This window comes from Xyrauchen texanus, chromosome 28, assembly GCF_025860055.1.
Source record: "Xyrauchen texanus isolate HMW12.3.18 chromosome 28, RBS_HiC_50CHRs, whole genome shotgun sequence".
Lineage (NCBI taxonomy): Eukaryota > Metazoa > Chordata > Actinopteri > Cypriniformes > Catostomidae > Xyrauchen > Xyrauchen texanus.
Window position 1 is genome coordinate 10,301,713 of NC_068303.1, and position 15,397 is coordinate 10,317,109.

At 36.2% G+C, this 15,397-nt stretch overlaps 2 protein-coding genes across 4 annotated transcripts in view; one reads left to right on the forward strand and one right to left on the reverse strand.

Moving 5' to 3' along the window:
• The first annotated feature begins 648 nt into the window (after positions 1-648).
• On the forward strand, positions 649-7,935 carry LOC127621944 (protein angel homolog 2-like). Of its 3 annotated transcripts, XM_052095769.1 has the most exons (10): positions 651-963; positions 2,119-2,593; positions 2,681-2,741; positions 2,832-2,910; positions 4,599-4,668; positions 4,828-5,249; positions 5,366-5,474; positions 6,023-6,071; positions 6,421-6,587; positions 7,171-7,935. In XM_052095769.1, the coding sequence occupies exons 5-10, from the start codon at positions 4,602-4,604 to the stop codon at positions 7,320-7,322; spliced, it is 966 nt and encodes a 321-aa protein (XP_051951729.1). In that variant the 5' UTR covers positions 651-963; positions 2,119-2,593; positions 2,681-2,741; positions 2,832-2,910; positions 4,599-4,601; the 3' UTR covers positions 7,323-7,935. The 3 variants fall into 3 exon arrangements, with proteins under 3 accessions (XP_051951728.1, XP_051951730.1, XP_051951729.1); XM_052095768.1 differs by having other exon boundaries at positions 649-963; positions 2,681-2,910; XM_052095770.1 differs by lacking the exon at positions 2,681-2,741 and having other exon boundaries at positions 650-963; positions 2,119-2,618.
• A 2,091-nt stretch (positions 7,936-10,026) lies between these two features.
• LOC127622027 (tubulinyl-Tyr carboxypeptidase 2-like) overlaps positions 10,027-15,397 on the reverse strand; it is a 30,679-nt gene continuing 25,308 nt past the window's right edge. Inside the window, exon 7 of the mRNA XM_052095891.1 lies at positions 10,027-12,792. Within this exon, the coding sequence (XP_051951851.1) occupies positions 12,723-12,792 (70 nt within the window). The 3' untranslated portion in view covers positions 10,027-12,722. The remainder of the gene's footprint in view (positions 12,793-15,397) is intronic.

Here is a 15,397-nt window from a genome sequence, read left to right on the forward strand (position 1 = left end):
CCAGGGTAACTCTGTAAGGCTCATGTACTGTATGCATGATTTTTTTTAACAATAAAAATGTTGTGGTTTTGCCCTCTTCATACGTTTCTCAGTCTGATCCATATTAACACACACACACACACACACACACACACACACACACACACACACACTACTGTAGATGTGTGGCATTTTTAATGCTCTTTTGAATTAGTTGCCTTTCTTTTGTAAAAAAAAATAAATAAATAAAAAATAAAAAAATAAAAAAATTCAGGAATACTGTTTATCGTTTTTCTAATCATGTCTCTTTACTCACTAGATTTGAGTGGCTGGCAGTGGGACCTCATTACAGACCTGGATTACTTTTATGCTGCCTTTATTTATTTTTTCTTGTTTCAAAGTTCTGGCCACCATTACCTTGCCTTGTATGGACCTACAGAGCTGAGATATTCAACTATATGCCGTTTATATCAAATCAAGTGAAGGAATTGGAGCGTGACCTGTTGCTCCACAATGCAGTATAAGAGTGACCTCTAGTGGTTTAAAAACATACTTTTAAATGGGACATATCCTTACCTTTCTGGGGGTCGCAGCGCCGCAGATGCCAATGAATTACTCGGTGCACCAATACTATATAAAATGTAATTCCTTGCCGAGAATATTTAACATACCAAAATGGTTTGAGTAGACGCTCATTATACATTTGCTATGACAAAATATTTCGCTTGAGTTCAACACAGTGCTTTCCGTCATGACGTCATATTCAAACGCCATCGCAGCTGTTTGTTTTGCTAACATGTTAGCATGTAACAATTCACACTAGACGTGCTTCCAGAAACGTTTTCGCTTTAGTAAATGTGGTTTTTTACTCGGCTCAAATATGGTTCCTGAAAGAGTGGTTTTATGATAAGACGACGTTAAATGTCCAGAAACACACATGTCAAACAATTCTGACAAATATGTCAGAACAGCTATTACCCCAAAGTAAGTGAACTTTCAATTTTGGATTGTGCTTTATTATTTGCTACTGCTGCTTGTTGTCTGTTGGTGCCAGTTAACATGGTAACAGTATTTCTTACAATATTACAACAATTACCAAACGTTAATATCAGTGTATATGCTGCTTTGTATAACTTAAATGAGTCGCCTTTTACAATCGTGTAACTATGGTATTTTTAAGACGACTGTATCCACAGATTAAACTTTGGATGGCTGCTCGCTGTCATGCTTGTTTCAGTGTTCCAATTTTTTTTGTATATTAATATTTTAAAACAAACTGTGGTATTTGTAATGAAAAACAGTTACTTTAAACACATTTTGAAACTAACTAGTATAATCGTAGAAATTGTCTAAGCATTTACTCGCCTTCATGCCATCCCAGATGTATGTGACTTTATTTCTTTTGCTAAACACAAACGAAGATTTGTAGAAGACTATCTCAGCTCTGTTGGTCCATTCAATGCACGTGAATGGTGGTCAGAACTTTGAAGCTCCAAAAAGCACATAAAGGCAGCATAAACGTAATTCATATCTTTAGAAGTGGTGTGATAGGTGTGGGTAAGAAACAGATAAATATTAATATAAATCAAGTCTCTTTTTTTATTTATTTTTTTACTATTAATTCCTAGTTAGTGTCAATATGCACAAAGAATGTGAATTGCCAAAAAAGAAAAGAAGAATGTGAATGCAAAAGTGGATATTTATTGTAAAGAATAAAATAAAATGATTTAATATTGATTTGTTTCTCACCCACACCCATCATATAACTTCTGAAGACATTGATTTAACCTCTGGAGTCTTTTGAATTACTTTTATGCTGCCTTTATGTGCTTTGTGGAGCTGGAGACCATTCACTTGGATTGTATGGACCTACAGAGCTGAGATATTCTACTAAATATCTATATTTGTGTTCTGCAGAAGAAAGTCCTACACATCTGGTATGACATGAAGGTGGGTGTTTTTGTGTGAACCATCCCAATAATAGATTTTTGCCTTATTAGATTATTTATAATGATTTTTCAACACGTCTGCCAAAATAACATGGTTACTGTAGTTAGTGTTGCCATAGTAAAATTAAAATAAAGGTTTATAAAGGTTTGTTTTGCGATGCATTGAATAAGGTTGTCTTTACTCTTGCAGTCATCCCATGTTTGGCTGTTACCCGAGCACAGTGGGTTCTCCGCCAACTCAGACTGTTGTAAGCCATTGTGAACACTGGTTTCAGCCTGGGCATTTATGTTGGACATGACCACCGCACTTGCAGCATCCCTCTCCCTCCTTCAGCACTGTTAGACACCCTTTTAATAAGCCTCTGGTTCCCTACAACTGGAGCTCCTGGAGGTAAAGCGGAATACTGCCACATACATTCCTAAGACGAGGTCTTCATCTTTCTGGAGGCCAAATGGACCGCTCCGATAGGGAGCCACCACTGAAGAGAAGGAAGAGTGCAGAGGGGAGGTCGCCAGGGGAAAGATCTTCACAGTTATCTGAACATTTGTCTTGGAAAGGCAACAGGAGTTCAAGAGAAAGTTCGAATGGCTTCGGAATGTAACTGGTGTTCCAGTGCCTCCTGGGAAATTTCCTTCAAGCACAAAGAGGACTGTGGAAGTACCAGGTGATGCTTGATATTGATATATAAGGTATTGCTACTAATTTATTTGTACATAAAAAGATAAATTCACCAGATTTTGTCCATTCACAGAGTTAACGAGACATTGGGAGGATCTTTCTCACCTCTTTAATGATACGACAACTACAAGAAGGTGGAGACAAAAATGGCCATTTGATTTCTCTGTGATGTCCTATAATATTCTCTCCCAAGACCTGCTTTGTGATAATGGTTACCTTTACAGACACTGTAGTCCTCCTTTTCTGGACTGGCACCATAGGTTTCCTAACATAATCAAAGAGCTGGAACAGCACAGTGCTGATGTAAGTGAACCATCCATTGTTGTATTCTTACTGATAAAATTCAAAGTGACATAAAACCACTTACATTAATTCTTCTGTTAAAACTCATGTATTATTTGAGCTGTAACATTGCTTAAATTATAATTTTTAGTCCGTTTAGGATTTGTTGACATTACAATGTCAAGGCAACTAAGTTTTAAAATTGGCTATAACTTAACACAGAAAAGTATTCACAAATAAAATCATGTGAAAGCTGCACTCCGTAACTTTGGCTCTCTAGCGTCATCTGTGGTTGAAACATAAAAATGCAAGCAATTTGCGGAAGAATACATTGTTATACATGTATTATACTCTCCTCAGCCACCACCAATAGATCTTAATATGAATATTCAAGTGTTTTATCTACTATTCAGTTTTGAATTGTACTACAATGTTCAATTTAAGAGGTTTAACTCGTGATATGGCTCAGTAGAAGACTTTATTATTTTTATACTAGACTTTCAAGCCTCAGTTACTACAATAGCATGTCTATGCAATGCACATAACAACACCGTAAACTAAAAACATAAAATGAGGATTCAATAATGATGGGGATAAAATATACTTTATTAAACTTAAAAATAATATGCAGTATAACAATTACAAGAATTAAATTTCAGAAGTCATCCATATTGAACATGCCACAATAACTTCACCGGACAATGTAGATACATTGTGTTCGGTTAACACACAAGTAATTTTCGATTCATAAAAGCATGACAAGCAATATAAGCTTCAACAACCCTACCAGAAAACACATCCAAGCATTATAGAAGTTAAACAACTTCGCCAAAAGGATAACAGATAAACATCCATCTAGACTGCAACAATACTGTCCTGAACTATGTGAGTGTTACTGAACTGAGTTAAATGGAGTAGTTCGTTTCTCCAGCCAGAACATGAGACAGACGGCCCTTCTTTCCTGTGTGTGCGGATATGATGTAATGACGCAAGGATGAACGTCATAAGCCAGCGATTTCGAGCCAAATCGAACCCGATAGCTCGAAATACAAATAATGTTTATAAGCTTACCATAATGAATCAGAGTAAGGTAAAGACATTGTTTTGAACACTGACTGTTTATGTACTCAATCAATAATGACAATTTGTGCATAGTCCAGCATTAACATGCATATTGTTTACGTCTTGTGGCAATACTTTTGAAACTTTGAGCGTTTTTACGTTTACTGATGTTAAACCCAGATTTTTGCTTTTTTTTTTTTTTTTTTTTAAAGAAAAGACAGGACAGGTCAAATTTTTGTGGTAATCAGTATTGTGTCACGAATGCTGTGTTGATTGAGTTTAACTTGAATTTAACCCAGAATATTCCTTTAAGAATGTTTTTCATGAATTCGGCCCTAGACATTTGTGTTGCCTCAAACTCTTTGATATTGGACTTCTAAGGTCAGTGCATCCAAACTAAATGTACTGGAACCATTAATGTTACTATGTTCATGACTTGACATCAATACAAAACTTTTCTGGAAAATGCCCCTTATTCTGGCAAATGTCCGTATGTGATTTTATTTTGGCAATTCAACAAGGACCCCTTTTTAGTCACCTCTAATTTGGAAATTACATTGATTGAATTTATGGCAGTGTTTTGATTTGATTTGTGGCAAAATTGGATGAGTTCATTGATTATATCTGTTAAAACATTTTCTCCATAGATAATGTGCCTGCAGGAGGTGCAAGAGGACCACTATAAAGAACAAATCAAACCTTCTCTAGAATCTTTAGGTACTGAGGACTATTGATTGGGTTCGATTTATCAGTATTTGTTTTTGTGTTGTGTATATCCTTTAGTATTTTTACATAATTTAAATATTTTATAGTCAAGAATTTCACCACACTTTGGCATCATCCTTGTGCACTCTTGCTTCTCTGCTCTTTAAACAGGCTACCACTGTGAATACAAACGGCGGACAGGTGTGAAGCCTGACGGCTGTGCTGTGGTCTTCAAACGCGAACGCTTCTCTCTGGTGTCCTGTCACCCTGTGGAGTATTTCCGCCGTGGAATCCCTCTCATGGACCGTGACAACGTGGGCCTGGTTCTTCTGCTGCGGCCCGTAGACCCCTATAGCTCTCTTACCAACATCTGCATCGCTAACACACATTTACTGTACAACCCTAGACGTGGGGACATTAAATTGGCACAGCTTGGTATGCTACTGGCAGAGATAAGCCGAGTGGCCCAGTTACCTGATGGCAGCATTTGTCCTGTGGTGCTCTGTGGGGATTTTAATTCTGTTCCTTGGTCTCCTCTATATCGCTTTATTAAGGAAAGCAGACTGGAATATGATTGCATGCCTATCGGGAAGGTAAAGAATTTTGGAGAATTTGGATATATTGTATTAAATTAAATGTACAATGTTTTTTCCCCCTCTCTTTTAATTCCTTGACATCTCTTAAGGTCTTTGATTTTGTCATTTTGCAGGTGTCAGGACAAGAGGACAACCCAAGAGGGCAGCGTATTCTCACTGTGCCAATTTGGCCCAGAAGTCTGGGCATCTCTCAGCAGTGCCAGTATGAAAGCCCATGCAGAGGTCACGTTTCAGTCCTTATCACATATATACATATGTATATACATGGCTTCTAAGAACATTTACAGACAGTTTGCCTTTGCAAAAAGCGGTCTTTCTGTTTTGGCTAAAAATGTTGTGGAAAATAAATAGCTTGTTGATATTCTACAATACATTTAAAATTGTATCATCACTATTGCACTATTTGTTGCTGGAGTAAATGATGCCTCGAATACATCAATACAGCCATTAATTGCTGTTTCATAAACTTTTTGCCATGCATTTTGAAAGCAACATTGGGCCATATTCATGAAACACGAGCACAACAAATTAGTGTGTAAATCACTAGTAAAATTATTCTAATGAAAAAATTGTTCAATTCAATGATACAGTTTACATAAAAATGCATTTACCCTCAAATTTGTTCTGCTTATGTTTCACGAATAAGGCCCACTGACATCAATTTCAACACCAAGTTTTTTTCAAACAGAAGCAGCCAATGCTGTATTAGCATTCTGTAAAGGTTTCAAAGATTTCATACAACTAAAACATAGTTTGTATTCCTTTCACAGATTCTGATGTGAGGGATTTGGAGCAGGCAGCTGAAGCAAAACTAGATGGGTAAATCCAACTGCTGAAAATCCATATCTATTCAGTGCTTTGTTTGAGTCATCATTCATGCCAAACGCCATCCCTTAGAAATAAATGGTGTGATCTCTGCTCTGTGATTTTATTTTTTAGACCTTTTGTTTTTTTTCCCCTTTCCTCAGCCATCTACATTTTAAAAGTACTTGACATTCTATAGATATTCTACAGATTTAAAGTGAAGTGATTGGACAGCTCAAAGTGAAGTGTCCTATTGACATCCTGCGATTCATGTTTCCCACTCTTTCAGCAGCATTTCACGTCTCAGGGTATCAACAATTATTTGCTAACATTAGTAATTCTTCTTGCATGATCTGTTGTGTAGCTTAAACAAGCCCAGCATTGAGCATGGTTTAAAGCTGACTTCTGCATACACGCACTACCTGAAAGAGAGCAGTCAACCTGAGATCACCACCTGCCACTCACGGACAGCCATTACCGTCGACTACATATTCTACTCCGCAGCTCTGGGGGACGTGACTGCTCAGCCAGGTTGGATTTGTAAATTTAGCCAGAATTTTTACCCAACATTACGTTTTGGCTTTAAAATTTTAGGAAATTCTCTACGTTGATGTTGCATAATGTTGTATTATCGTCACAACAATTTAAAATAAATTAATAAAGAAATAATTATTGCTACATATGATATGTCCCATTTCAAACAACATTTTGACAATACTTTTATAAATATTTATCATTTCTGTAGCTTTTATGACCATATATGAATTGAGAGACTACTTTGAAATGAACTAGTGAAGGCAATAATATAATTAAACATTTTGGAAAAACTAGAAATGGTGACCAGTCACATGCATTCCTAAACTTTTTAACCTAAATTCTTGATGTTGATTAAAAAACAAGTCCTTGGACACCTTATGCAACTACATATTTGCATAATGTATCCTCAATAAGTGCTTTCCATAAAAACATTACATTAGACTATAATGTACATGTTACATTGCCGCTCCTGTAAGCATGTGATCCTTAATGCTGCAGTGCAGTACATTCCACAGCAATTTTTCTTCTGTTGCTTGTTGCCATGGCACTGTTTGTTTTGTTTGTTTGTTTTACATAGAATGTAGCGTGTCACCAGAGAGGGGTCTGCAGCTGCTCGGCAGGTTGGCCCTTGTGGGTGAAGCTGAACTCCAGGAAGTCAACGGCCTTCCAAACCAGCACAACTCATCTGACCACCTGCCACTTTTGACATGCTTCCGTCTACACCGTTGAAACGATAACTGAGAGATCTAAATTGTTTACAAGTACCACACCATGCCTACAAGTCAATTTGTGGCAAGAAGAGCAATAATGTTTTGAATGTTAAATATGAATACAGACGTTTTGTATAAACTGTTCATGTGTATTTTACACCAGCGAAGAAATCATACATTTAGGAACTTGAAAATAATTATCACGTCTTTGGATTGCATGACAAGCTTCAAGCAGTGGAGCTTGCACTAGAAACATGTCTGTAATTTCTGAGCATAGATACCTAATGGCCTGGGCATTATGGGGCAGTGGCATGCACACTGCCCAATTAAATTAGGGTGTTTTATTGTAAAATTGGGCAGCTTTTACACCAAATAAGTCGGTGCATGAAGATGTTTATATATTTTTTTATTTTTCTGTTGTGAATGATTTCTGTTTTAGGCCTGCTTACATTTTAAAAATGAATGATTTTATCTTCAATGAGCTGTTGATACAAGTTTTATTTGTCTAATGGTGCAGAGCTGTATTCTAAGCAAAGGGTGTCTATGTTGAAGCAAAAATACAAGATCATCATAATTAACTATCTTTGAAATAAAATAAATCTATCCTCATTTCTTGGTATGTGTAATGAATCACACACATAGTATATCAAGCTAATCAAAACTATCAGATGGCTACAATGCATGCATTTCAGTGTAACTCTATCAATCGATAATTTACCAGAAGTATTGTATTCATAAGTTTAGCTGCAAAGACCCTACAAATTTCACTCAAGAAACTGTTTTTAGTTTGCATGTTGCACTCCACTTCTATTTATTTATTTAACAGGGACCATACAGTCAAACATAGTTACAATGCAAAGCCTGTAACTGATGCGCAACTGATATGTAGAATACAGTGAATGTTTTCACAAGTTGAAGAAATCTGGAATTGTGAATGCACAAGCTCATTAGTAAAATCAGGTGTCTTCACTTAGACTAGAGAAGGTAGCTTGACAGAATCCTTCTCCCATGTGATCTGATAAAGCTTGATTTTACATAAGTGTCTTAAGTACCTGATGTGTTAGCATGTGAAGATAGACTGTAAAGGTTTCAGAATTTATATTTTAGCTCTCACTTTTATGGGATCCAATTGCAATGCAGATGTATTATTCACCAAAAAAATAAATAAGAATAATTCTAAATAAATTTCCAGTTATTCTGGTGACCTCAAGATTGAACCATCCTTATAAATGTCATCCTTATACCCTTTAGTGAGATTGTAAAATCAGTCTTAAAATAATTATTTTCCAATAATAAATTTTATCTGCAAATAGAGCTCTTTCAAATTCCTTTCCAGATGCTAATATTTGTAAAAACAACACTTTACAAATGATACTGCATTATTTTTAAGCAATAAGGCGTGAGAGGTTGTGCTATATTGTGAATATAGTCACGGCTGAAAGGCGTTGTTAAGCCTGACGCAAAGTGGAAATATTAAAAGTTCAGGACAGCATTTTTTTTTCTTGGAGAGGAACTCATAAAATTATCCTACTCGCTGAGAGATATTACTGAAATAAGTGTAGTAAGATATATCACTTGTCTCTGTGACAGAGCAAGACTCTGCAGATGGCTAACAACAATGTGTCCACGGTTAATGACGCTTTCGGCCAGTCAATAATTTGCACATTCTCATAGTGTGGTAGTTGCAGCAAATTATTGAGGCATAATGCTATTTTTGTACCATGCTGTCCATAACGTTTGTCAGTTGAGGGCACTATTTTGCTGCTGTTGTTTTTAACAACTGTTTCTGCACAATGTCGGTCTCAATAAAGCTCATGGTATCTTTGGAGTGTGGGTTTTGGGAAGAGGGGGCATTGCTAATACAAAGGCTAAATGCCTTGGAACTTGTGAGCACGAAACAATCGTGGGTGTTCTAAATCCTTTTACTCTCGGAGAAGAGATGAGAAATGAAAGATACATATTTTGTAAATCCTCGGAAACTATCCCTACGTGCAGCGCTGTATTTATCAGAAGATTAACGTGGGAATATTCAACCCATGCAAAATGACAGTGAGGCTGTGAGAGGACAATTTGTATAGTTACATCACACCTGATTTATCTCAAAGTTTCTCTTTAGCACGATCAGCAGCTTGTCATAATAAAGGGAGAGCTGACTACATAACTGATTATTCAGACGGGAGTGGGCTGTTAAAGGAATAGTTCAACCAAAAATTATCTCATCATTTACTCACCTTCAAGGCATCCCAGATGTGTATGACTTTCTTTTTTCTGCAGAACACAAAGAAAGATTTTTAGAAGAATATCTCAGCTCTGCAGGTCCATACAATGCAACTGAATGGGGTCCAAAAAGCACATAGGCCTATAGGCAGCATAAAAGTAATCCATAAAATTAAAGTGGTTTAATCCATGTCTTCTGAAGCGATCCAGTTGGTTGTGGGTATGAACAGACCAAAATGTAACTCTGTTTTCCCCATTAATATTGAGATCTGCAGTCTTATTGGCGATCATGATTTCAAGCTTGATTACACTTCCTAGTGCCATAGCACTCTGTGCATGATGCCCTTGGAAGTGCAATCGAGTTTGAAATCAGGATCGTTCCTAGAGACTGCAATGGTAAGATGTATAGTTAAAAAAAATTTACATTTCGGTCTGTTCTGTTTCCTTACATTTATTGGTAAGCACAGTGGAACACAAACTTATACAAAAACATACTTTTATTAAACCATGCTACAGAGGATAATATACAAATTACAGCAGTGCTTTGTCATTGGGGAATGCGGGTGACCCAGAAACACACATTTATGACAGAAAAGACATGTACAGATGGTACAAGTTGTTGTAAGGCCTAGAAAAAAATCTGTCTGAATAACAGTTCAGGGTCAATCCAGTTTTATAAAGTCCTTATTTAAACAGTGCATGTATAATACAAACAGCTTGAACACAAAACTGAGGCCAAGTTTAAAATGAGTTCTTCTCAAAAGACTTGAGAAATTCACACCACTAGCATTCTAATCACTAAAGACAACACCTCCCTTTAAAAATAAAATTGCAGTGTTTTCAGATTTTGAATAATAAAGTATTTGAGTAATTCATCAAAATGGATTGCATTTGCAAACATGTCAAGACTGCATAAGACATAGAAATATTAAAATTCCACAAAAGCATCTATATTTTCATGAATATTGTGGTAAGGCTTAAAAATAATATGGTATTATCCTGTATTTAAGATCTTGTAATTTCTTCCCCAATCATTGTGCTAAAGAAATATCAGTTTAATGTGCTTTTTAATTATAAAACAAGCCAATGCTTAAATAAAAGTTATTTAATATCTATAAAATGGGTCAAATGAGTGTCTTGCCTTAGCACCTTTGAGGGGAGATCATTGCATTTTCCTTCAAACCTGAAAGCCAAAGAATCTTGTAAAGTTTCACACACATTTGATCAGTTACCAAACATCAGGTTATAAATGTAATAAATCTGCAACAATTTGATGTTCTTCAGATACCAAATGAGCAGCAGACCGCTTCTCTCCCACAAAGGATCTGAGCCGTTCATCAAGGTGCATACAATATGTCATTGAAACTAATGAAGATCTTTCATCTTCATGTGACCAAGAGGGTGAAGCCCTCAGCCTTAAGAAAGACTTACTGTCAGCATTCAATGCTCTGGCACTTGTGTGGTTTAATAGCTTTTGATAAAAAGCTGTTACCAATTGCAAGGCAGAATGAGCTATAACGTGGTAGTTTAGTCAACAGCACCAGCTAAAACAGACGTTCAGAGAACAACTGCTTAAACAACCCACAAAGAATCTGTAATATGTTTAATATAACAGCTGCAATTCAAAGACAGGTCTACTGTCAAGGAGGCCAGATTCATAGACCCGTTGTACGTGTATAGCTTATTCTCAAATGAGGTGGCAAAGTTTCAGGTTGATAACCTAATTTTAACTTGAATTGTGTATGTTGTTGAACTAAAAGCTGAAGTGTGTCATTTCTGCACCACCAAACAGAACTGCAAAAATAATCAGTTTTCATAAAGATTCCCCAAAAATCCCTTCATCTTCCATTGTACAAACAGATACTCCTGCCCAAAACTCATACCATTGGTTGAGCCAAGGTTGCTGTGTCGGGCTCGACAAGTTGCTCAGTGCACTTTAAAGTGAAATCAACCTACAAATGGCTTACTAATGGTTGACTGCATATTAAGCTAAGATAAATAATTTCTCCTAGGATATGAGAATTTTAACATCATAAAATCTGTACCCATATGTTTTATATTATTTAGCATATTGTATCCATTGAAAAATGGCATTCATTGATACATGTGACCAAAGGTTTCTTATCAGTGTCAATATGCAGTAGGAAATTACATAAAATGATATACATTTTCAAAATAATTAAGTGTGTGGGAATTTTAGGAATATTTGCAATGGACGGGTCAATCAATTGCACAAGAAAAAAACTGGTTTACAGAAAACAAAGTAAGAGGAAAATACTTTTAAACACTAAATACTGTAAGGGGTGAACAAACAAACAAAACAAAAAAACTATAACTGTAATGATTTTTTTTTAACCATTCTTTGTAAGTTAGTCTCAAACCTTAGTCAATAAATAGTGTCTGTTCCATCCACATTCCAGTGTCTGGGGATTGTGTGCACGTATAAAAACATGAAGTACAAGGTAGTTCTCTTATGTTCTGGTCCCTTTTTGCCTCTGGCAAAAAAGCATCCGTCTCCGACGAAAAGGCCAATCAGCCTTCAAAATTGCCACCACCACAGCACGAGGCACCAAGGTTTACATCTCTCTGCCAAGCACAATCCATGCACACCCAACTTCTCATTGCTAGTGAGGCATCTGTCCAAAAAAATATTTTCTTTTCCAAATTTGACACATTTACTTTTATATTTGAATAAGTTCGCAAGCTTTTTGTCTTCTAAAAAATGGGGTATAAACATGTTCTTTAGCTAAGTTACTGTAAATTACAAAATGTGTCATTTTGGTTCACTCTGACTTAAAAGTTCGACAATTAAAAGAAATACTCAATTTATCAAGCTTTGTTTAAAATTATTTACGAATTGCTGCTGCTTTTTTTGGTTAAGGTTTGGTTAAAGGTACAAAGCCATCACTTTGGTACCCTTAAGGAGACATTTAAAAAAAATGTCCCCAGAAGAACAAAACAAGAAAGTGTACCTTTAAGGTACACAATAGACCCTTAACCTAACTTAGTGTCTTCTGCCTTAAAAGGGCACCCACGTCTTCTCCCACTGACACAGAAGAATGTAAAACTGTTAATACGTTTAATATACAGTTCACAATCTGCATTAAATAGTTTAAAAATATCATCTGTGGAGTTGAGGGATGAAGGGATGGCCTTTCAGTGGTTGTGGATGGGAAAGCTGGTGGATCAGCTCTTTAGTGTCTCAGATTCGGATCTGGTAGCCGTCACTGAGGGTGCTGAGCTCTGCTGGCTTTCTGTCCAGAGCTGCTGGCCTGCAAATAAAAATGTTTAATTTATTTTCATTTTTGAGATTAAGAAAGATTAAGAGATGATAGTTGCATAACGACCAATAGCTCCAACCTTCGGTTCACATATTAACCCTTATGCACTGTTGGTCATTTTTGACCAAAATCAATTTTGTTTCTTTAATAAAACTGGTCTCCTGAGACTGGGTTCTCAGAGTATGAGAATTGGGGACTTTTCATCCATTTCATATCTGAACACATACAAAAAAACGTCACACTTGTACTGTTCCTGGTCAAATATGACCGCCATAGGAAATAAATGGGAAACACGAAAAATCAGATTTTTTTTTTTTTTGCATAATTAATTATATAAAATCTGAAAAACAGCCACAATGCAGAAAAAACACACACAGACATAGGGGTGAGACTACCAAACATCGAGAGTGCAAAAAAAAAATACACTCTTAATGTTTACGGTCACCGGGAACAACTGTAATATGATTCAATAATGAACAAGGCATTGGGGTTAAAGGATAACTTAAAGTAAAATCTATACTGTGATATTTTCCAAGACTTCTGAAGTCATACAACAGATTTATGTGAGGAACAGGCCAAAATTTCAGTCCTTATTCACTGAAGCACAAAGCATTTGCATTTCAAATTTAAAAACTTGGGATATAGCACATAAGTAATGGACTACTTTTATGATGCTGTAATGGTGTTTTTTATGTCATTTTTGGAGCATGAAAGATGTGGTCTCTATGAACTGTTATTGTATGGCAAGAGCTGTGTAAAGAAAATAAATCTACTTTGTTTTTTCATAGAACATCATGAGGGTGAGTAAATAATGAGAGAATGTTTATTTTTTGGGGGGAGGTGGACTTTCCTTTAAATGTGTTTTAGAGAAGAACCAAGGATACAATATGAAAGGGTTAAAATAAAGCAGGGTGTCCGATGCACAAAATACTGCTGATACTTCATATATACATAAAATGTAATGATGAAAATAGAGACAAAGGTCAATTAAATTAACACTTATTGTATACAATATGTACTCATTATTCACAAAGATATTTAAATTGTGCTATACACATGCAAAGGTATTGGTCGATTGAAACTGCCAAAAGTCACTCAATCACTAATTAGAATTTTCTTTCACATAGGTGCAATCTCAGTTCAATCTCCACCTTCTTCCCTGCTGAAAACACACACAAGGGCTGTTCAAGAACAAAGCAGTCCATCACAGACCTCCAGCAAAACCCTGACAGTTCAAAGTTTCACTACCACATTCTCCCTTCCACTCTCTCACTCTCTCTGATCAGTCTTGCATTCACTTTTATTCTGCATCTCCTGTAAAATATCAATAGGCCTCCATGTTCTCTTGACTGATGCTGGCTATTTTCTAAACCATCAGATGATCAATCGCACAACAGTACCATCGTTCCAGCTCTGCCTTCAACAACTCCTTCCATAACAAAGGACAGAGAATTACAGTTTCTCAGGCGTAAAATCCCCAGTGTTACCAAACAAAGATAAATTACTTTGTTATTGTTGGAAACCACTTCCACCATATCAGTAATACATCTAGTCGAAACAACTAACTTTTATATAAACTTTATAACCAATCCTTGAAGGTACAGCACTGAAATATCATGATAATGATTAAATAATCATACACATTTACACAACAGACAGTTATTCAAACAATTCTTCTGAATAGGGCCTCATTTTTCATGAAGTAATAAATGTTGAATATATAGGTGTATGATATATCAGTAATCATATCAGTATCGGCCAATGCTAGTGTTTATTATTATGTAAGGAATAACTGACAGCGGACCTTTGAATCATTGAAACATAATGCACATGCGAGATGGTAATGCGGCCACAAAGCAAAGCGGAGGGCATTATTTTTAAATAATTCAACAGGCCGGAGTCAATAAATTCCACTTATATCATAGTTACCACACCTCAGGACACTTTTGTGAGTAGAACTACTTTCTTACACTACAGATTCAGTGTCTTGCTTTGATACATCCTAAGCCTTCGTTGCTAGTTCGAAAGCTTCACTTGGGCTACTTTTAAGCACTTAGAGTAACAAGGTATTATGTGTGTGTGTGTGTGTGTGTGTAAGAGAGAGAGAGAGAAAGAGAGAGCAAGAGCTAGAGAGAGAAAGAGATGAACGATGGAGTGTTCTTGTGTGTGTTTGCCTGCATCTATTGCACTTCTCAGTAGCGAGGTGGAAGTGTCGCCATTCTTGTATAGAGTTTTTCAGTTTCTAAACTTTTTTTATTAAATTGTCACCAATGCTCTCTGTGTTGCCCGCGAGTGTCTGTGTGTGTGTGTGTGTGTGTGTGTGTGTGTGTGTGTGTGTGTGTATTGGAGCGTGAGGGTACTTTACACAGATGTGTAAATACATTTGAGATATTATAGACATTGTTTTTCATTCTTATCCGATTTACTTAGCCAATGTCTATGTTTTATTTGGTTATTTTGCTGTGGTACCCTGTACGACTCTTCTAAATAACTGAAAACATTTGGTGAGGTGATATGGTTACAGTTATGCGGTCAAGACCTGGAATTACTTGATAGCAGTGCGTTTACTGAAAAATGATTGCATACCATAGTATGT

What these genes read in the sequence shown, in the direction of transcription:
- LOC127621944 (XM_052095768.1), top strand. Translation starts at nt 2,776, where the DNA reads ATGTCCTATAATATTCTCTCCCAAGACCTGCTTTGTGATAATGGTTAC. An exon ending in ACCTTCTCTAGAATCTTTAG is followed by an intron (nt 4,669 to 4,827) that starts GTACTGAGGACT and finishes CTCTTTAAACAG; the next exon opens with GCTACCACTGTGAATACAAA. An exon ending in GCTGAAGCAAAACTAGATGG is followed by an intron (nt 6,072 to 6,420) that starts GTAAATCCAACT and finishes TCTGTTGTGTAG; the next exon opens with CTTAAACAAGCCCAGCATTG.